The sequence below is a fragment of the Manacus vitellinus genome, unplaced genomic scaffold (genome assembly GCF_001715985.3).
Source record: "Manacus vitellinus isolate BGI_N305 unplaced genomic scaffold, ASM171598v3 scaffold_8_pilon, whole genome shotgun sequence".
Classification (NCBI taxonomy): Eukaryota; Metazoa; Chordata; class Aves; order Passeriformes; family Pipridae; genus Manacus; species Manacus vitellinus.
Genome location: NW_021940864.1, coordinates 3,857,628 through 3,879,072, shown reverse-complemented (window position 1 = coordinate 3,879,072; position 21,445 = coordinate 3,857,628). Strand labels below are relative to the sequence as shown.

The 21,445-nt window shown below is 40.8% G+C and overlaps 1 protein-coding gene across 1 annotated transcript in view; it reads left to right on the top strand.

The window, feature by feature from the left end:
* Positions 1–226: 226 nt before the first annotated feature.
* The window catches only part of XDH (xanthine dehydrogenase), a 53,723-nt gene continuing 32,504 nt past the window's right edge, over positions 227–21,445 (top strand). Inside the window, exons 1-13 of the mRNA XM_029965025.1 lie at positions 227–476; positions 7,468–7,525; positions 10,001–10,097; positions 11,271–11,379; positions 12,438–12,564; positions 13,390–13,451; positions 15,503–15,571; positions 16,379–16,447; positions 16,892–16,978; positions 18,252–18,393; positions 19,185–19,277; positions 20,224–20,375; positions 21,199–21,292. Of these exons, the coding sequence (XP_029820885.1) occupies positions 423–476; positions 7,468–7,525; positions 10,001–10,097; positions 11,271–11,379; positions 12,438–12,564; positions 13,390–13,451; positions 15,503–15,571; positions 16,379–16,447; positions 16,892–16,978; positions 18,252–18,393; positions 19,185–19,277; positions 20,224–20,375; positions 21,199–21,292 (1,213 nt within the window). The 5' untranslated portion in view covers positions 227–422. The remainder of the gene's footprint in view (positions 477–7,467; positions 7,526–10,000; positions 10,098–11,270; positions 11,380–12,437; positions 12,565–13,389; positions 13,452–15,502; positions 15,572–16,378; positions 16,448–16,891; positions 16,979–18,251; positions 18,394–19,184; positions 19,278–20,223; positions 20,376–21,198; positions 21,293–21,445) is intronic.

Sequence of the window (21,445 nt, the reverse complement as noted above, 5' to 3'; positions counted from 1 at the left end):
ATATTTGGTGAGGGATAGTTGGGAGAACCTCCCCCCTTCCTCCCCTGAAGTTTGCATTGTATTGCAAAATACTGAGAGTTCGTTGCAGTGCCCCAAGCCTGGCAGTGTAATCTAAAGGGAATGCAGTGGAATTGTGATCTATTACTATATAAAAGGGGGTGGGTCACTCTGCTTGTTCCAGCTCCTTTTCTGTCATTAGGGCTGCAGAAGCACCAACCAAAGGCAGCTGGCACGCCTCTTCGGTGGCTCTTATATAATGTGGGGTTTCACAGGGCACTGATGTAGAAATAAAGTCAAACATTCTTGAGGCAGACTCATATTACCTGTCGTGTCGCTGGTGCTCACTGTGCTGTGGGGTGTAGGGCTGCTCTCAGAAGGGTGGTCTGTGGCCCTATCTGAGTGAATTTTGGAAGGTGTACAGGATGGCTCCAAGCGAGGCAGTGGACGAACTTGTTTTCTTTGTGAATGGTAAAAAGGTAAGGAAAATTCCAGCTTTCTGTCCAGCTTGCTCCTGGATTGTGGCTCGATTACTTACTTTTCTAGTCATCTTTTTCCTCCTCTGAAGTTTTCTAATACCAGCACATATGCCATGGCTTTTAAATATTAATTGTGAAAACTATGTATTGCTTTGCTAAGTGGCTTTTTATCTTTGACTTTACCTTGTGAATTGTTCAGAGAGTAGCATAACTATATAATGTTCCTTTTACATTTTAGATTTGTTGGCAATAATTTACCGCAATTTTTAGGTAACTACTTTTAAATAAGGGTGCACTGCTTAATATAGGCATTTCTACTAGAAATAATTTCAGCAATTACAGGAGATCTGGCAAATGTAACATCCTTACAATTCATATATTCAGCAAGTAATTCTGACACTTGGTTTTTGAAAGGAATTTAGTAAACTGTTTATTCCATTTCCATTTAAGAAGCTAGAAAACTCTTAAAAATCAAAGTCCATTAACTGATACTGATTCCTAGGTCAACTGCTGACAATAATCTAAGAGTGACTGTGTCTCACAGGAGGGTGGGGTGGTTCTTGCACATGATGGACACATTTTAACAGTTTGTCCCAGAGCCCCCTTTCTCAGTTTGGACCTTCTCTGGCTATCATTTTGCCTTGACAGTTCAAAACCTTGTAACATGTCAAACCTGTCTCTTTCTTTGAACTGTGAGTACCAAGTTAGTTCTGTTTCTGAGCTCAGTTCGGTGCTAATCTTGGTCCATCACGTTCCCCTTGCCTAGATACTTGGGCAGGGAAACTTGTGCTAAAGCAGCTTCCAGCTGGGAAACCTGGAAAGATGAGAGGGTTGCATATCCACTCCAGTGTGGAGCCAAGAGTTTGTGGACCTTCCCTGTGCACTGCTTAGGGGTAAATCACGTGCTGCACTAAGTTTGGGCTAGACAATTAATTTTTTAATCCCTTGAGGGATCGATCGCACAATACTCTCAGTTGGCTAAAAAGCTCTGTGCCCTGAAATACAGACTGGCACAGGATTACTATCAGTTTTGCTTTTGTTGATCTTTCATGCTAGTTTAATCAAGTGTAAATGTGAATGAGATTGTTGCTACAATTAGGGGTTTTAGTTATGAATTTGGATCCCAAACTGGATTCCAAGTTACTAGTGCATTTGATATCAATGTTTTGTTTTATTGAAGTATCAATAGTTTACTGAAGAATGAAGTTTATATAGTATAGATTATAAATTAGTCATAGAGCTCTTGAATGTAATACTGATGTAGAGCACAGCCTTGGTTCTGAGGTTTTATAAAGGATGACAACTGAAGCTCTCCTCACACAGATCAGTAGTGGTTCATATGTCAACATTAATTGATATATTAGCCATTCTCTGTTTCTAGAGAGAGGTGAAAACATAAGCTCCAAGAAATCATGATTAGCTAATTGAGCCTGGTAGTCGAGATTGTGGCACAGGGTGATCTGTGAATACCATCTGATGAATTTTCTGCTGTGGTGAGCAAAGGTGGCACACCATTAACTTGTTGTGTTCTTGCTCGGTGAAGTTTTAGTGAGATCCCTCCTCTGTGAACCCCAATTTTTAAACAGTGAACTGGGAGCTCTTTGGTTCTTGGAGTAGGAGGTTGCTGCAAGTGTTTCAGGCAATCTGGACTTTGATACAGGCCAAGTGTCCTGTCTGGTTTTCTTTTTCTGGTATGCTCTAATGAAAGAGAATTGTAGTTCCGGTGCCAGACCAGCTAAAGTTCAAATGAAGTCTTTATGAACAAATTCCTATATACATTTACAGGTGTTGCTTCAGCACTAGTTGGTGCTGAGGCATTACAAGAGTGTTGCTCTGCGTAAATTGGTAGAAAACCCCTTCTCCTGGAGAAAACTGTTGGCTAACATATGAAAACCTCTATTAGTCAAAGCACAGAGATGGTCCTGTGAGACTCTTTTTTATTTGTGTGGGGTGGAGGAGAGAAGGGGAGAAAGAGCAATCTACATTATGAAGGCCAGCAGAAGAAAACAACCTGTTTGTTTTGTACCTTCTGTCTGTTCTTGCTGAGTCCTACAGCTAATGAACATGCTGTGAATGACATTGCCCTTGGTGCATTTCAGCAATTTTTATGGAACTGCTGTTCCTGTTTACAAAAGCCACACGTCAGAGCTGACCATGTGCATGTGTGGAGGGGTTTGTCACAGTGTGATCTTGGCCGTTTGGCTAAAAAAAAAAATCACCAGTGGACGACTAATACTACCAATGGTACCAACCCATTTAACATGTCAAAGCTCTTTCTGCATCCTTCCCTACTGGCTCATGGGACTTGCAGTGCTATCAAAGGAGCAGGTTCCACTTGCTCTACCCAGAGCCTCCAATGGCATTTTCTTTTCTATTCCCTTTTTGGGTGTGCTGCTGAAGTGGTTTGAGTTATAACCCCACCAAATGCAGATTTAAGAGAAAGAATCAGACTCATGGGGCAATCTGATCTGTGGCAATGAATATGGAATTTGTTGGGATATTTGTGCACATGAGAGGTTTTCTGATGGAAGGAGTGGTGGGAAATGCCTGGGCAGGTAGCAAGAGGAGAATCTGAGGGGCAGGCACTGATCTCTTTTCTGTGGTGACCAGTGACAGGATTTGAGAGAACAGCATGAAGCTGTGTCAAGGAGGCTTAGGACAGATATTAGGAAAAGGTTCTTTACCCAGAGTGTGGTTGGGTATGGGAGCAAGCTCCTCATGGAAGTGGTCACAGCACCAAGCCTGTCTGAATTCAAGAAGTATTTGGATCATGCTCTCAGACACATGGTATGATTGTTGGGGCTGTCCTGTGCAGGGCCAGGAGTTGAACTTTGATGATCATTGTGAGTCTCTTCCAACTCAAGATATTCTATGATTCTACGTTAGGATATGGCTCTATCCTTCTGGAGCCCTGACTAAATGTTCCAGTTAATTCAGCGCAAAGAATGTGATAGCATGGCCAGTGGGAAAGATTAGTGCTGTGTGAATTCATGACAGCTTGACATTGCTAATGGGCTGCTGATATTCTGTCATAGTACAAAACACTGTGATAAGAGGTGGTTTGTAAGATAGGAACTTGGATAGTAGCAAATTCTTCTTTCTTGCATTAGCCCAGTCTATACGGTTGTCAAAAAAAAGTCTCCTTGGAACAGCTGAGCATATTCCACATTCAGGACTGTTTATTTTAAGCACCTGTTTACTTCACTAGGCATAAAGATTGGCACATAACTAACTCAAAGTTATCTTAGTAGTATGCCTAGACTATAATGGAAAACAACACGCTCAATTTAAAGCTAATAGTGGCAATTTTGTTTTCCTCATCTGACAAATCTGCCTCATGCATATGTAGCATGTAATTTTAGTTCAAACATGTAGTCAATATTTCTATTTCTATTCTGAATGCTAAGAGGGGATCTATGCTGGAAGCCACATTAGAGCTCTCCCAAAATTCTGTAGATTGCAGATGGGATCGGCTAAAATACAGGAGTTTTTTGGGATGAGCTTTGGGACCCTCTGGGTTCTACATAAACAGTGAATTACAAGTTTTCAGTGTGCTGGTTTAAAGCAGAACAAAATGTTCTCATGACCAATAGCAGACTTACACTGTGTGGTTATATTCAGTTTGTTCATCTGTGTTCTAGCCCTTTTTCCTAGTAAATGAATTTGAAATCTCTCATTGACTCCAGGAACAACACATTCACAGATTTTAAGGTCCTTTACAGTTGACTAGTCTGACTTGTTGTGTGGCAGTCTGGTTTAAACCTTTCACTTTCTCTTCTTGCAACTTACTGAGTGACTAGGGACTAGTGATTGAATGGGAGATTGTCCTTCAGGAAAGCATCTGTTTCTCACTGAAAGACCCTAGCTGATGGAAAGCGTGCTTGGTAAACTAGGAAAGGTTCTTTTTTCTCTTTCTTTCTATTCCTCTATTTACCTTGTTCAGCTACTGTTCTTTTAAATTGAAACATCTTTTTTTAACTTTCTGGGAATAACAATTTAAATATGATGCTTTATGTTGCAAAGGCAAAGTTATCTGAATTAGAAAAAGGCAAGTAGAGAAACTGGAAAACAAAATATTTCTTGAGATGTACATGAAACTACGGGGAAGTCAGTTCAACATCTCTCTCTCCGGAGTAGCCCATGGGCTCTAAAAGTGTAGAGTACTGCTTCAGAACCTGTTCCACGTAGTACTTAAAAACTTGAATAACTGTAGGGCCGGGCTGGACTCCCAGCTGAGGTGGGTCTGAGTATTTCAGATTCCTAGAATCAGTAGACAAATAGACACATAATACAAACACAGCAGAGCAAAGTTGTTGAGAGTCCTTTGAGTGTCAATGCCATCCTAACACTTCCAGTAAAGTTTCTTTCTGAATTTCATTAATAATTAAACTACTGCGTGCAGTAAAATCCAATTTTGAGTCTGCCAAAATGTAGCCAACAACCTGATATACCTGCAATATGACATTTGATTTAAAAAAAAACCCCTAAAATAAAACAAAGCACCAAACACTAAAAAACAGTAACTGATCAAAAGAGAAATATTTCTTTAACTGCAGTATCTGTGTAGTCTGATCCTAAACCACTGAATGCAATGGATATAATTCAGTTTCTTTCTGTACAAGGGCACTGAGGGAGGTGAGCACGAATTGTGATACTGAGCTGTGAATCATATTGTACTGGGCATCAGACAAGAGATGTTATCCCCACCCACAGAGTTTTAAAATATTTTAAGAACAAATCACAGCAGGTGATTGCAACAAACCACTGGAGGAATGATATGCTGGAGGACAAACCTGTATAAATGACAATGAAAAAAAGTCAGGAACAGCAACAAGTTCTTACTTTGTGCCCAGCAAGAGAGACTCATAAACAAGCATCCTCCCACCAGGAATCTGAGTGAAAAGAAATGACTCCTTGCTCTCTGATGTTTGAGATTTATGTTAATGCAGAATGTCCTCCAAACTCTTACCTCTTATCTCCCTCTGATTACTAGTCTCTGCCAGTATTGCAGATATACAGCTACAGTGGAGAAGTTTGAAGTGACTGAAGTAGCAATCCAGGGCTGTTGGTTTGAACAGAGTAAGGGTGTGGATTGTCTGGGACATGGTCTTCTGCATAGTGGGAATCACTTCTGATAAAATTGAGCAAAGGTTTGAATTTGGGGCTTTCCACATGCTGAAGTACTTCACTAAAAGTGCATGGAGCTGAGTGGTTAAATGAAGAATGAAGGTTTAGACCTGACATTAATTTGTCACTTCCTGAAAAGAAACCAGTGGACCAAACCTTTAATTGACAGACTGCATCTTGGATTCTTTCAAGAAAACCTCTTGAGACATTTTCTTTGGTCTAAACATAAAATAATCTCAATAGTCTTTAGCTATTCTGAAGCTTTTTCTCTGTGGCCGGCTGTCTGGGAAGCTGCTTTGGAAGGGTTTGCAATGCCCACTGGCACAGGCACAAGGAAGAAACTCAGGTTGGCAGTGACAGTGGGAGTTGCCAGGGAAGGCTCTTGGCCCGTGAAATGGCTCTGAAGGGCCATTTGTCCACTTCTGGTCACAGGGGTTTTTGGAATTATCTACTCGTGTCTGTTTGTTTGCCAAACTGCTGCAGAGGGATGTGTGGCCTTACTCTGAACCAGATGGCCACACCAGAGCCGCTGCGTGCTCTTATTTGTTTCTATGCATCCAGAAGGTGAGGGAACTCTTAATAGCAACCATGAGTGCTGCATGATGTGCAGTGTGACATTCCCAAAATAGAAGAATGAACTCTGTTTTCTTTTCAAGGAAAGATATTTACATTATCCTCAATGCAGGAGTGAGATGTGCAAAAAATGACCGGTTGTGTTTTGTAGCAGCAATTTTATTGGATGGTTCTAAAAAGGTGGACTCAAATAGGAAGTATGAACCTTGTCTCTTTAGAATAACCCTGTCACGTGTCAAAAGCATAAAAGTGAAACAGTACAGAGGGTTGTGAAGGTTTCTTATCAGTAAAAAAGCAAAAAACAAACCAACTTGCACAAATGACCTCTGTTTCAATTTGCCCTTCAAACTGGGAGTGATTAATTTAAATAAACTGTCACTATTGTACTTAGGACTTGCATAACATAATAGCTAAGAACACATGATTACATTCTGGCACACAGTGAATTTGGAAAAGTTTCTTGACACTTTATTAACAACAGAAAAAGGGGGAGACAAGCTCTGTGGCCATTTGGAGGCAAGGGCAGAACTTTAGTTTCTGACCATTGGGCAGAGGTTGAAGTAAAATATCTAATGGATAAAATGGATAAAATGGATAAAATGTCTAATGGATACCCCCTAATAGCATTGTTTACTAATAGGATGGAGCTGGCTCAAAATGTGCAGAGAAAATTTCTCCTTGCTTGGAATTCTGTATTCCCACATTTAGGATGCCTATGAATGCAACATGGTTGATTTAGGATTAGAAAGGAAGAAAGAGAAACTTCAAGAGGTTTGGTACTTGCTGCCCATCCTGCAGCACCTGTGTGGTCACAGAATTTTCGGTGTTGCTTTTTTTTCTCTGCAAAGTCTGTTACTGCTGCTGCTTCTGTCATTCTGTTTATCTGCTCATTTTTTCTGTCTCTTCTATCAGTAAGAAGAAGGGACTGAGTTCAGCCATGCATAGTCAGTAAAGATGAGACACCATTTGGGGAAATGTCAGGAATCCAAAACTTGAGTACCAAACACAGTTCTTTCCTCTCTACTAACTCTGTTTGCCATTTTTGATGAAAGCTTTTTTTGGATTTGCCTCAGTGTGCCATGGCTGAAAAACTCTGACCTATGTAACGCATATACACAATAAATTCAAGGAAATATTGTGTCTGGATACATGACCAACGTTGCTGAATTAATCAGTGATTTTACTCCCTAATTTGGAAAAGCAGTTACAGAAAGACCAGACTTTCTCATTCCAACTAAATATCTGTGTTGTAAAACCTTCTGTGTATAACGGTACCTTTTGCTTCTTGCAGGTGGTGGAAAAAGATGTGGACCCAGAAACAACTCTGCTAACTTATCTACGAAGAAAATGTATCCAGTGTTAGAAGAAACTGCAGAAGGCTTTAAATGCTTACAGCATTTCATGATTGTTTACTGTTGTGTCTGTCACTTGAGTGCTAGGCAGAGCTTTTACACAGAGTATAAGAGAGAGTGGTCTGCATGGTCTGGTGTTTCTTCCTGGCAGAGATTACAACTGATATTCCTAGCATAAACTATAGCAAATTTTAAATAATATACTTCAAATACTTTATTAATTCTTTGAAGGAAAAACTCTCAGAATGTCTAGGAACTGGAATATGATGGAAAGGAAGCAATATTGAGATTACAATAAAATTGAAGGAAATTTAGTTCTGTTCCACACAAATTGCAAAGAATTTTCTGACCAAAACATCACAACCACTTGAAATCCTTGCTGTTTCATCCATTAATTTGGATGTTACTGGATAGCTAATATCCAGTAAATGACAGTTCTGTGGCTTGTTTATCAGATGACCCTGGGAGGCAAGCTCAGATGTACCACCGTGTACCATGGGCATGTTTACATGAGCAGATGCAGGAAGTCACGTTTCACTCCTGTTTGAAGCTGGTCAACACGTGAGTCAGAACAGCTTCAGAAGCTGAGTAGCTATTACTGTGGTGACCAGGCTGGCTACACTAGGTCTGGTTCTGTAGGTAGTGTCATTCCATGTTTTCTGAGTTTTTGTCTGGCCAGCTGGGTGTGTACATGTGCCAAACTGTTCATATCTGTGCTGGTGTATTACTTGAAAAAGTCATGCATACTTATTTCACCCTGCTGCTGTGTTCTATTTGTCTGGGATCTGAAGGAAGTATGAGGGCATGAATCACACTCCTCTTTGGGATTTCCAACAGAACTATCAACAGCCCTATTGATCTGACTGTACCTCGTGTGGATAAAGGTCAAGAGGAACTATAAGTGGCATAACTCTTGTGCCTGTGTGCCTTTCTTACCACTAGGCCTTTTGTACCTAAACTTGTTGATATCTAATGCAAATAACTTTGGAAAGGGATAATCTCAGCTCTTCAAAACCTACTTATCTTCTGCATGAGCATTCTGGGGAACTCATTTTGTACATGTCTGGTTAGGGACAGACAAATACTTCCAGAAACATGTTTTATTGAGGCAGGTTAGCACTGTTGTCAAGAAAAACATTGGATAACACAGGAAAGCTGTATTTCTGCTCAAGCAGGCACATGATTGTATGAAAAGCAGATGAGGCACTTAGGGATGAGATTTAGTAGAGGACTTGGCAGTGTTAGGTTAATGGTTGGACTTGGTGATCTTAAACATCTTTTCTAACCGAAATTATTCTATAATTTTTATGATTCTTTGAAAATACTCAGTTCTAGAATCTTTGCAGTGGAAGTGAAGGTGATTTGAGTTCCCTCTATCACAGTTCCTGTTGTTTTATCACAGGCCTAAATTGATAATCTCAAAACAGGCACGTGTCCATTACCAATGAAATCAACTGGTTTTTTCCCCATCAAAATATCTCAGCATTGTCCAGTCCTCTTTGCAATAAGTAACACCTTCTAATTACCTTCTAGTGAGTGAAGGAACCCAAAGCAAAAGTGACTCAAGGAATTTTCTTCGGAACCCCTTTGCAGAACATTTGATCTAATGCCTGATTGTAAAGTATAGACATGAGCTCTGCAGCAGAGGATGTTATTGGATAGCTAATATCCAATAAATGACAGTTCTGTGGCTTGTTTATCAGATGACCCTAGGAGGCAAGCTCAGAGGCAGGGGTTCCCATGGGGTTCCCATCACGTAGCAGAGGAATCTGCTTAGGCCAGTCCATCTGCTTTGTGAGGTCCCAAGTGTCTTTGCAGAGGTTGTGTGCATCTCCACCAGTTCTGGCTCTCAGTGTCTACCTCCTATGGTTTTATGGGAACCAGACTCCTGGGAAGTGTGCTTGGCTGGTTTTGTCCCTAGGAATTTGGCAAGTGATTCTAGATGGGGTCAAGAGAGAAGGTTGGGTGGCCAAAATATGAGTCTTGAGATGCAGATAGTTCAGGAGCAGTTCAAGTAAGATCCTGGGAGTCACCAGGACAGTCACCCCACTTCCTCAGGTGTGGGAAGAAGTCGACAAGCACCAGTCAGAGGTGCTGGAGGAGATGTCACCATTCAGCTCAGGGATGTGGCTGCATGCCTGAACAGCTCCTGCTCAGCAATTACTGAGTGCTTTGTCTCCCTTATGTCATTTCTTTCTCTGAGTAATGGAAAGTGGGAACTGTTGAAGCTCAGCTTTTTTTTTTAGTTTATTCTAAGAGTCTGTTGGAACGTGGGCTGCCTCCTTATTAGGGCTTTGGGTGTTGATCTCAAAGCTCACATGCCAGCATTTGAAACTTTGCTTATGTCAAATTATTAAGCAATAAAAATGAGTGCTTGGTTTCCAGCACGAACTTGTTGTTCAGCCTTGATGGACAACTTGAGCAGGTTTCTGTGAACACTTTTCATGTTTTCCTTAATTCCTGTACTCTCAGTGGGCCTGTGTGGAACCAAACTAGGCTGTGGAGAAGGTGGATGTGGTGCCTGCACTGTTATGATATCCAAGTATGATCCCTTTCAGAAGAAAATTCTGTATCCTTTGCAATTTGAACTGCAAACAGATCCAGGTTCTTGACATTCCAGAAATGATATTCTTTTGTTTTGTTTTGTTTTTTTCTTTTAAAAAACTTATATAATTAATATTTCTGCCAAAACAGTACTTTTCACTTTCAGAACATAAACTCAGAAGGCTAAGACAAGAAGGTATTTTTTCTTAAAGCATTGCACAGAACTATTTCGTTGTGCTCTGCAATATCTGCACAGATTCTAGCACATAGTCTTATCTGCCTTTTCCCATTTCAGAAATACTCTTGCAGTATAATGTAGCTTTTTCCTATGATGATCCAAAAAATGATTACTGTGATAAAATCTTTATTGTTATTGTATTACTACAATAATCTGTTTTCTGTATGCCAGCAGATATTAACTTTTTTCTCTACTTGTAACTGTCAGAATTATTTCCTGAGAAATAAACTTTCCTCCTGTTCTCACTTTAATTAATCAAAAGGTGAAGCATTGGCATCAAACAAAAAGGGGAATAGGGAGAGAGGATGAGGCAGAGAGACAGGCTCCAGTTTATATTTACTGTGGGGAATAGAAAGCACTGAAATCTTTGATATATTTGGAATAATACTTGGAGATTGGATCATCTAACTTAGTGGTTCTGCTTAATAGTGTGGCAATAAATAGGATATTAGGGTCATTATTCTGTCTTGATAGAAATGAGATGAAGTACCTAGTTCTTATAAGAGTTTTGGCCACATTATTCTGTTTTACCTTCAGTCTAGACTTTTCCCCTATGTGTACCCTCTAGAAACAGCTTTCTAGGTAAAAGGCCAAGAACTCTGTACTCTTGATTAACCTGGCAAGTGGCCAGCTGTATAACATCTTGGCATTTGTAGTCTGCCCCTATATATTACTTATATTGGTTGTGTAGCTTAATGTGCAACAGGGATGTTTATAGTTGTTATTTCTAGGTTAAATCATATGGTGCATGCTCAGTTTAACCTTCAAGCGAAGTTGATGAGAACTTTGGATGACTAGGTGTGTAGGATTTGGCTTGTAACTAATACTTGTAGCACATCTATTTAAGTTCTCTTATTGTGCCCACTGCTATAGTGTCTAAGCACTCTTCATTCCTCCTGTTCTCTTTTTCCTTTGTTGAGCAGCACTGTCAAATGAAATGACCTTAATTTATTATTTTAGCCACCATACTGCCAATGCTTGCCTCTTCCCTGTCTGTGCCCTGCATCATGTAGCTGTAACTACTGTTGAAGGCATAGGAAACACAAAATCCAGGTTGCACCCAGCCCAGGTAAGCTATTAATCCTGGTAACTTTAAATCCTCTATCCATGTTTTCCTAGGATAATTACTTCTGTTACAGAGTGTTGAGACCTCCATTGTAATGTTAAAGCCAAGAGATTGGCTTTCCACATGAGTAGTCCCTACTTGGAGGGATGTCTGAGTGCCAGAATCATCACCCTGGGTCAATGCTGCAGCTCTGTTGTGCCCCTAGCAAGTTAACTGGTGCTATCCTGGCTGAATTGCTGATGCTTTTGTTCTAGGGCTACGTGGCAGCATTTGGTTCACATCCTGGACTGGGGAGACTGACGTTGCAGGGAAAGCCAATATAGTGACTTGGAGCTAGGAAATCTGAGAGGGGTTTTGACTCTCCTATGGCCTTCCATGAATGACCTTAGTTTCTCATCCTACATAGTTAGGAACCTTTCCTGTGGTAGTGAAGTAAAGTTTACTTCAGCAAAGTTTCTGTAATCTCAAAATATTCTTGTTGTGGAGGTGTGACAGGAATGTGAAGCCCTGTTTTTCTAGCACAGTGTTATAATGCAGCCTTACCTCAGCTTTGTCAGAGATCCTGCCCCCTTAATGTAAACTGTGATTCATCTCAGTTTGCACAGTGGGTAGGACTTGTGCCAATATCTATCTAAGACAGTAAACAACAAAGTGAAAAATAAGTTAGATATGCATCAATGGATGGCAACTAGTCTGACCTTTGTTTGTTTGTCTTCTTTTTCCTACTTTCCATGAAGATTCCAAGCTTTGAAACTCAGACTCAGGTAGTCCCAACATTCCTAGCATGGTAAATCTGAAGAGCTCCTGATCTCACTGGAGGCTTCTAGTCGCCTTCAGTTACAGTGTGTGTTCAAAGCCTAGGTACAGACTTTTCATGCTGTCTTTTAATTTGAAGTCTGCTTCACAGATTGATTGACCATCTCATCAGATAACATCTGGTGATAATCTTATCTCCCCTGGTGAGAATGAGTGTTCTTTTTAGCAGAGATGTTACAGAAACAAGCACAGCACTGATGTCATCATGATATTACGGGCTAATGGTTGTTTTTACTTTTTCTCAGGAGAGGATAGCAAAAAGTCATGGTTCCCAATGTGGCTTTTGCACTCCAGGCATTGTCATGTCCATGTATACATTGCTTCGGAACAACCCTGAGCCCAAAATGGAAGACATTGAAGATGCTTTCCAAGGTAATACTCATAAACCCTGCAGGGATGCGACCTGTTCTGCTTTTATTACATCTACTTCACCAAATGGGATGGAGGTGCACCTTTATTTAATGTATTTTATTAAAAATAGCTGATTGTTATGAGGTTAAGAACTAGCTTTTCCACTAGGGGACTGGGTAGGTGCTATGAAGTGAAAAAAAATGACCTGTAAAAGATCTCACAGAACCTCATTCTTTGCCCATAAGCAGGGGCAAGTGGCCTCAGTCTTGGATTAGGAACCCACTAATATTAATACAGAACAAAAGGTGGCCTGTCTCTGAGAGGCTTGCTTATTCATTGCTGTGACAAGAGCCTGCAGAGGTGATGGAGAACATCTGGGCCAGGCAACCTCAAGTAAAGGACCAAGACAGCAATATACATGATGGGAGTGGGGCAGAAACCAACTGTGTAAATCATCTGAGAGGCTGTTGTTATTGCTGAAGTTAGAGTCATTACTGTGCCTCCAGAAATGATCCAAGAGGAATGATGATGCAGGAGAAAGCAAACTCTGTGTAATTCAGGAGAGGGAATATTGTTATCACACTGATAAGGCTCACACAATTGAGATAAATGAGTACTGAATAAGGCAGATTGAATTTGTTCTAAATGAATTTCAATTTAAAATTTCAACAAAAAGTTAGGTAGGATTGTTGCAGGTTTACTAATGAAATTTTTTCCCTCCCAGTTTTTTCATTAACTTTATCTATATTTGACAATCTTTAGTGAGAAACAATGAAATTATCTAAAAGAAGAGAAGTTCGTAGCCAAATGGTGCTAAATGTTTAACCTTTTGCTCTGGCAATGCAGGGAACTTGTGTCGATGTACAGGCTACAGACCCATTCTGGAAGGATACAGGACATTTGCTAAAGTAAGTGTCTTCAGATAACGTTGAAAAAAAATCTGGAAGGCTGGCTGTTTTCCCCTCTGCTACTGAAACTCATCATGAGCTGAAAAGGGAAGGAGATATACATGCTGCAACAATGCAGCTCCAACTTTTGACCCCTTTGTATGTGCTTCATGCATTAATAATGCAAAAAGACCAACTCCTTTACTCACTCCAGTTACTGGAAGAGCGACACTTGAATAAAATCTGCCTGATGGTCCCTTATTGGATCATGGGTAATCAGACTCTGTAATTCTATTCTGTAAGTCTCTAAAAAACTCACAATCTCCGCATAATACAGTTTGCAGATGATTCCTGATGTGGAAAAAGTTAAAGGTATGGTGCACTGGTAGGGACATGCTGTGGAGGAATCTGATGAGGAATTTGCTTGCTTGAAAGATCAGTTGCAGAGCTGGAATAGCTCTGAAAAGAAGCTGAAGTCACTGCTGTATAGCTCTTGTCCAGAATTATTCTGCTGGTTTGGGCGAGATATGAAGCTTTGCCATAAAATTTCTCTAGTCCCTTTTATCATGAAATACAGCTGAAGGCTGTGAAGAGAAGAGATCACTAGGCACTTCAGCAATTACTAGCCACTTGTGGGGCTACACTGGTATTAAATATCAAAAGGAAGGAATTTAGAATGATGCCCATTAATTTAATTTTATTATCCAGAATTGAGATCAACAAAAGATAATACAAACAAGACTGAGATCCACTACAAATGGCTCATAAACCCAGTTGATATAGCCTACTTGGATTTCCAACAGGCTTTCAACAGTGTCTCACCAAAGAGACAATAAAGAGTCATATGGGTCAAGAGGGAAGAAATCAGTATGGATGAAAGATTGGTTAAAAGGCAGGAAATGGTAGGTAGGAGAAAATGGTGTATTTTTGCAGTGGAGGGAGGTCAGTGTTGGAGTTCTGCAGGGACATGTGGTGGGAGCAAGGCTGTCGAAGGTATCCCTAAATGCTGTGGAAAAGAGCATGAGTAGTGATGTGAGTTACCAAGTTAGTCTGGGTAGTGAAGGCAGGAACTGACTGAGGAATTTCAAAATGATTTTATTGACCTGAGAGAATAGAATGGGATAAAGAATTGAGGGCAAATAAATGCAAAGCAATTTACAGAGTGAAATGCAGTTCTCATTTTGCATATAAAAAGACAGGCTGTGAGCAGACACAAGTTCATCTTCCTGTTACTACACAGAAAGATGATCTTGGGGGACGGATAAACAGTTTCATGTAAGCATGAGCTGAATGCTCACTGACGGTGAGAGCAGCACTTCAAAGGGTAGAGAACGAAACAGAAAACACTGCCATGATGTTTTCTGTATCATGGCTCTTCCTACACTTGAGTATTCTGTGCAGTTCTGCTCCTCTCATCCCTAACACGGTGTAGCAGAACAGGAGAAGATTCAGACAAGTGGAACAAGGATCACATCTGTGGTAATCTGACTTCCACACAGGGAAGCACTGAGTAGTCTGGGACACTTCGGCCTGGAAAAGTGATGTCAGGGAGAGGAGGGGGCTCTATATAGCCCATATACTGGTTTATTTTGACCTCTGATAGAGATCTACAAAATTGTGACCGCAGGTGGAATGTGGACAGGCATCTGCTGTTTGCTGCCTTTCCCAATACAAGAGCAATTCAAGAAATGAAACTAGTTGGAGTCAGGTTGAAAAAGAAGTCAGATCTTCTGCCTGGTGGTAGAGTACTAGGTATTGTATGTGCTTGTCACTTTTAGTCTTCTCTGGATGTCTCCTCACAGCTCCAGCTGGAGCAGAGACACTGGTTGAATGAGAGCAGTTCTAGACAAGAACAAGAGGTCTGTCAGCAGAACAGGCATGACCCAGCCATCACACTGTGGGATATTGCCTTGCATTGCCAAGAGAAACTTTTACTTGCTTGGCATCTTCCATCTCTTTTTTCTGCTTTGGATATAAGAGATGTGGGATCAATTTCCCTCGAAAGGGAATCAAGTCTACTTTATTTCCTTGGAATCTGCACATTTTTCTCAGAACAGTTTTTGTTCCCACAGGACATGAATTGCTGTGGCAGAGTTGCCAATGGCACTGGATGCTGTCGTAGTGGGAGGGAAAATAGCACGGTAAGCTGAATGTTAGAACCCATAACCTCAATTTTCAATATAATATTAGAGCTTTGATGCATTAACTACCTGTCTGGCTCTACTGTGGTGCAGATATTCAGAGCTCTCTGAGCTGTTTTCAATCTCTGTCTCTTGGAAAATGATGTGACTGTGTATGTCCTGATAAGCATGACTAGCCATCATGACACAGGTTTTACAACAGTGAGACAGATAAGTTCTTTCTGAATCTACAAGGTGCAACATTTTTGCAAAATAGCATAGTGGCAACTGTTAGCAGCGTGCTACCATCTTCTGGTATAGTGAAGTGATCCATTTTCCTGTGAAAACAGATCTGAAAACTAGTTAATTCCCCAGTATGATCTTTCCCAAACTTTGCAGTTCAGCGATGAATGAAGTAATTTAATCTCTGTTCCAATAAACTCTGTAGTTGGAACCTTTTGGAATATCTGGAGCAAAAAAGTTAATCACGTTTTATGTGCCAGTCGAAGGAATGAAAACAAGGAATTGAGGAATAAGGTAGAGTGAGTATATAATGAATTTAGGAAAGAGAGAATATAGAGAAATTAATTGCCAGAAAATTCCAGTGAATTTCTGTGGTTTCTTTGTTAGGAAACATCCAGTGTTGCGTGGAATACTCCAACAATAAGAATGCTAGGAGTTTTCTCATCCAAATAGTCTATAAATGGAAAAGGTTACTGCAAATTTCTGCAGTCAAGGGATTGATAAAAGGGAAGGACTACATCCTGTAAAAATCAGAATGTTTTGACTTTATTTAAAATAGTTGAAATGTGCTTGTTTCTTCTTCAGAATGGGGGCTGCTGTGGAGGAAAAGCCAATGGTCCAGGCTGCTGCATGAATGGAAAAGAAGACAGTGTGGTAAGGTGCCTTTCAACTATTAGTTTTTTCTCTATTTCTGATATTTGTAAGTCTTAGCTCTGGCTTGTTGTATGCCCAAGCCCAGTGCTTTTAATTTAGCTATATTTATGCAAAGCAGTTTAGACTAATTTATATTCTATGGTCAGAAAAGCATACCTCAGAAAAGGTATCTTTATGTAATTTAACATGCCATGGTGAAAGGGCACTTTTGATTGACAAAAACATATTAGTGTTCAGGGTCGAGGTTTCAAACGTGCATTGAAATTGGAATAAAAAGACTGAAGAACCTTAAGCACTGGATGAGGTGGCATCACTTCACTGGGTTTGCTATTCTTTGCTCCATGAAATAGTAACAAGGATTTGACTAGAAAGAGGAATGACTTTGGGTTCTATGTGGATAGCTTTGTCCTCTGCCACTAGCCACTTGCACTTTCTCTGTCACAGACAATGCTGTCCTCCAGCCTGTTCAACTCTTCAGAGTTCCAGCCTTTGGACCCCACACAGGAGCCAATCTTCCCACCCGAGCTAATGGTAAGTTCATTCAAAAAGAAATAGTATGTGATTTGTTGGTTTCATCGTTCTGCATGGGGTTTGAGTGACTGCCCTGAGGAAATGGCTGGGCAAAAGGTGGCTGCTGATAAAGGAAGATACATGGGCATGAATCCTTCCCTCTTTTATAAAACAGAAGGAGTTTAAGCCAGGGAGGCTTAAAAAATATGCAGGCCAGGTGTCTGCTCCACCTGTCTGGCTTTCCTCTCTGGTTCTCGCTATACGTGTCTCTGATCTTGGGTTACCTTCCTTTCTGGTCACTGCCTGTCAAGGGGTGGAACAGTTGCAGACATCTAAATTTCAATTTACTAGGTCATATGTGAAGTTCCACCTTAAATATAGATGTATCTGAGCTTATCCTTGTGCTCCCTTTATAGTGTAGGAATGGCAGGAGGATCTATGGGATGTAGCTGAATATATGTCTCAACTAACTGACTTTCCAAAAGCATCAACTTCTCTTCAGTCAGCATAGCAGGAGTAGAAGTTGGTTGGGTCACACTAACTTTAAAAGTTAGATGAGATCAGTTTTTGTCCATGTTTCATTGCTGTCTTTTTTGGGATATTTTCCCCTAAGCAATGCCTCCCAGCCAAGAATCTAATCCAGCACATGCCATGTTCACAGCTTCCTTCACATTTAACAAACAGCTGATATTAAGTCATTAATTCTGCTGCTGTACCCAGCCTAAATGTGTCATGAGTAGGTTCTCACAGATCATAGCATAACACGTATTAAGCTTCAGATAGGGCTCCTCTGTTTCTTCTCCAAGATGTTCTCCTGCCCAAGGGTTGATCTCATGTTGCTCTGAGGCAGACATGTAAGTCTATTTTCTTCAGTCACTGGAGGAAGGAGTTAAAAAGGGAATCAGAATCTGGCCTACCTGGTAGCTAAAATTCATCAGTGCCGAAGACTGACATTTTTGGATTGAGCTGAGAATGGAAAACCCATTATTTGTAAGGTGGCTGAAGCCACGAGCATCTGCCAGAACTTTGGTCAGATGGAGCTTGCTGGCAGAGGTCTTGCCAGGGAGATGTGGCAGCAGGATGCACCTGGCAGTATCAGGAAGGGAGCACTTTTGTCGTCACTGCTAGCAGAAGGATGGGGAATGGCCAACTGCCAGCAACAGTGAGGATATCACAGCCACCTGTCAGTAACTTGACTGAGATGGAGCCTGGCCTGGCACAGGCATGGGCAGAATGTGAGCAGGATTCTTGGCTTGATGTAGGGTCTGAGCTCTATCTGAATTCACTTTTGCAGACTCAGAGGAACAAACAGCAGAAACAGATGTGTTTCAAAGGCGAGCGTGTGATGTGGATCCAGCCTACATCTCTCAAGGAATTGGTGGCTCTCAAATCCCAGTACCCCAATGCCAAACTTGTTGTGGGGAACACAGAAGTGGGTAAGAGAAAGAGTTGATACTCATTATGAGCAGTTGGAAAACTTTCCATGGAATATTTTGTGAAAACAGTGCAAATGCAAACTTCTCTCATGCAATTGCTGTTAAAAGCTGTTTAATTTTCAGGTTGTATATAGGAACAGATTTTTTTTCTCAGGTAAATTAATCTCACAGTGAATGTTTTTCCCTGTGCTGGCCAAAAAAATTGCTAATCCAGATCTCTGAGCCTTTGTGCCATTTTGTGGAATTTTGAGGAGAGGGGAGTGACACAGCATAAAATATCTCTATAATCAAATGAATTCAGTTGTGAAACCTGTGTTTTGAAGGACTTTTCAGTGGGCAAACTCTTAAGACTTGAAATCTTATTGTTTGCTCACCCCAGATAGATACTTTGCAAATATAAGTGCTGAGGAGGAGAGTTCAGGCATATTTAGTAATGCTGTTAGCCTGAACAATTGGTTCAGGAGACAATCCCCAAACGCTGTATGGTCTATTATATTCACTGTTCTTTCCTGAAGGATTATGTACAACAATAACCAGGTTACACAAGTACCAAACAGTGTGTTTAGGGTTATTGTAAGACTAGAAAAGAGCCTCTAAAACTTCTCTATGAGAATTGTGATATTAGTGGAAAACAGCTTTTAGTTTGGTATGTCTGTGTCCTTATATAATCTGTGTAACAGATGACAGATGAACTGACTCCTTGGTAGACCTGCTTACATTTCATCAGGAAACAGCTAACTTAGGGTCTCTGTCACTCATGTGTAACTGAAGGAGCCTTACTTTTCCTTCAGGTATTGAGATGAGGTTAAAGAACTTCTTGTATCCAGTGATAATTGCACCAGCATGGATCCCTGAAATGAATGCTGTTCAGCACACTGAAACAGGTGAGCAAAAAAGAGGCAGAAAGCCTGTGAGCTGAGTGGGGACTCCGTGGAATAATAAAGAGGTAAGAAGGAAAATCCTCAGATTAAAGACTGCAATCTGTATCCATTATGTCTTTCCTATGCAAGGAATTAAGTGAGGGATATATAAAAAAAGTGAGCTGGGCTGTTCATGATGGAGAAAAGGATGCTCAGGGGTGACCTTATCGCTCTCTACAACTATCCAAAGGGAGGTTGTAGCCAGGTGGGCGTTGGTCTCTTCTCAGTGACAGAACAAGAGGAAATGGCCTGAAGATGCACAGGGGAGGTTCAGGTTGGACATCGGGAAGAATTTCTTCACTGAAAGGATGGCTAAGCATTGGAATGGGCTGCTCAGGGAGGTGATGGAATCGCCATCCCTGGAAGTGTTCAAGAAATGACTGGATGTAGCACTTTAATGCTATGCTTTAGCTGACATGGTGGTGTTCAGTCAAAGGCTGGACTCAATGATCTTGGAAGTAATTTCCAACTTTAACGATTCTATGATTCTATTGCCTTTATCTTCATGGTGGAAAAGGGTCAACCTTACAAATAGGTGCAATTAGGACAATGTAGTGCATGTGGCCCAGTGTCTATTAGGATATTTGAAGTGTGGAAACTGGAAAGAAGTTGTAGTTCATTTCTCAAAGGACAAACTAATACCTATAGGATGACAATATTGTTAATAATACCCTGAGGCAAAAGGATGGTGTGTTGTCATGTGAGAGAAAGCATCACCATGAGCTGTGATTTAAGGTGAATTTTGTTTTGAGGACATGATGCTTACATGCAATGCATGCTAAGTAGTTTTGTTTAACTGAAGGTCTAATTAAATTCAGTGGCATCTAAGCTTTGCAGACACAGTCACAACCATTCTCCTGTACCTTGACATTTGGGAGGACAACAATTCTTTTCCATTGTTTGTTTCCAGGGGTCACCATCGGCGCTGCCTGTACCCTGCGCTCAGTAGAGGAGGTTATGAGAAAAGCAGTGGCAGAGCTTCCTCCATACAAAACCGAGGTCTTCCAGGCTGTCCTGGAACAGCTGCGGTGGTTTGCAGGGCCACAGATCAGGAATGTTGCTGTAAGTGACTCAGGAGCACCAGGGACTGTAACTGGAAGCTCAGTCTGAGGAGCTTGCCTGCCTGACCCAATGTTGGTGTGCCTTGTGCTTCTCACATAAGAACATTTGCAAACCTCGGCAAAGAAACTGCTGCACAAAAATCAGCCCCAGGAACTGACACCAGCTGGTGTCTGTGCTATACTGATGTCACAGATCTAGCAAGCAAGGGAAACATGGCAGTTGTTCAGGTTTTCCATTGCTGTTATTAGCAAGTGGGAGAAACTGTAGTGAGATTTGACTAATTTAACAAAAATGTATTTAGGCTGCTGGACAAACTTCAAAGAAGCAGATGTGTTTATTACTGCCAACACAGCCGTGATAGTCACAGTATTAATGCATCAGATTTGGCAAATTCTCCTCTAGTTTTAAAGGGGAAGGTTCAAACTCTGTATATTATAAGAAAAAAACCCTCAAAACAAGCAAGCAGGTAAACCAATCTACCAAACGTGAAATTTTGTTCCATGAGGTACTGTGCCGTACAGTGGTATTGCAGACAAAAAAACTTGGGTTCCTGTTTGTTACTGAAAAAATGCTTTACAGTTTCATGGATCTTCCCTTAATGGCAGCTACAGTGATTGAATTTCGGCATTGTTGTGCACATGAGGTTTGAGTGTAAGGTAGTTATAATGCATTAATAAAACACTGTTCTAAGTCTGTTTCAGGCAAATGTAAATATTCACTGGGGCAGCAAATAGCTTCATGGTACTTAGGTTTTCCCCCTTAATTAGAGGCCTAAAATTGCTAAGATTTTTAATATTTATCTAATGCATTATCATCACTCTAGGCTCTTGGTGGGAACATAATGACAGCAAGCCCAATTTCTGATTTAAATCCTGTGTTAATGGCAAGTGGAAGCAAATTGACTCTGGTATCAAAAGGTAAGTTACTTACATTTCTGGGTGGCACTGAGGGGAGTGGGATAATCAACACCCCTCTGCTACGGGTTGTTATGTCAGGTCAGAACTTGAAAATGGAAGTTAACATTATCTAAAATAGGCTTAGTCTGAGTCTTCAGGGGTTTCACCCTTTTT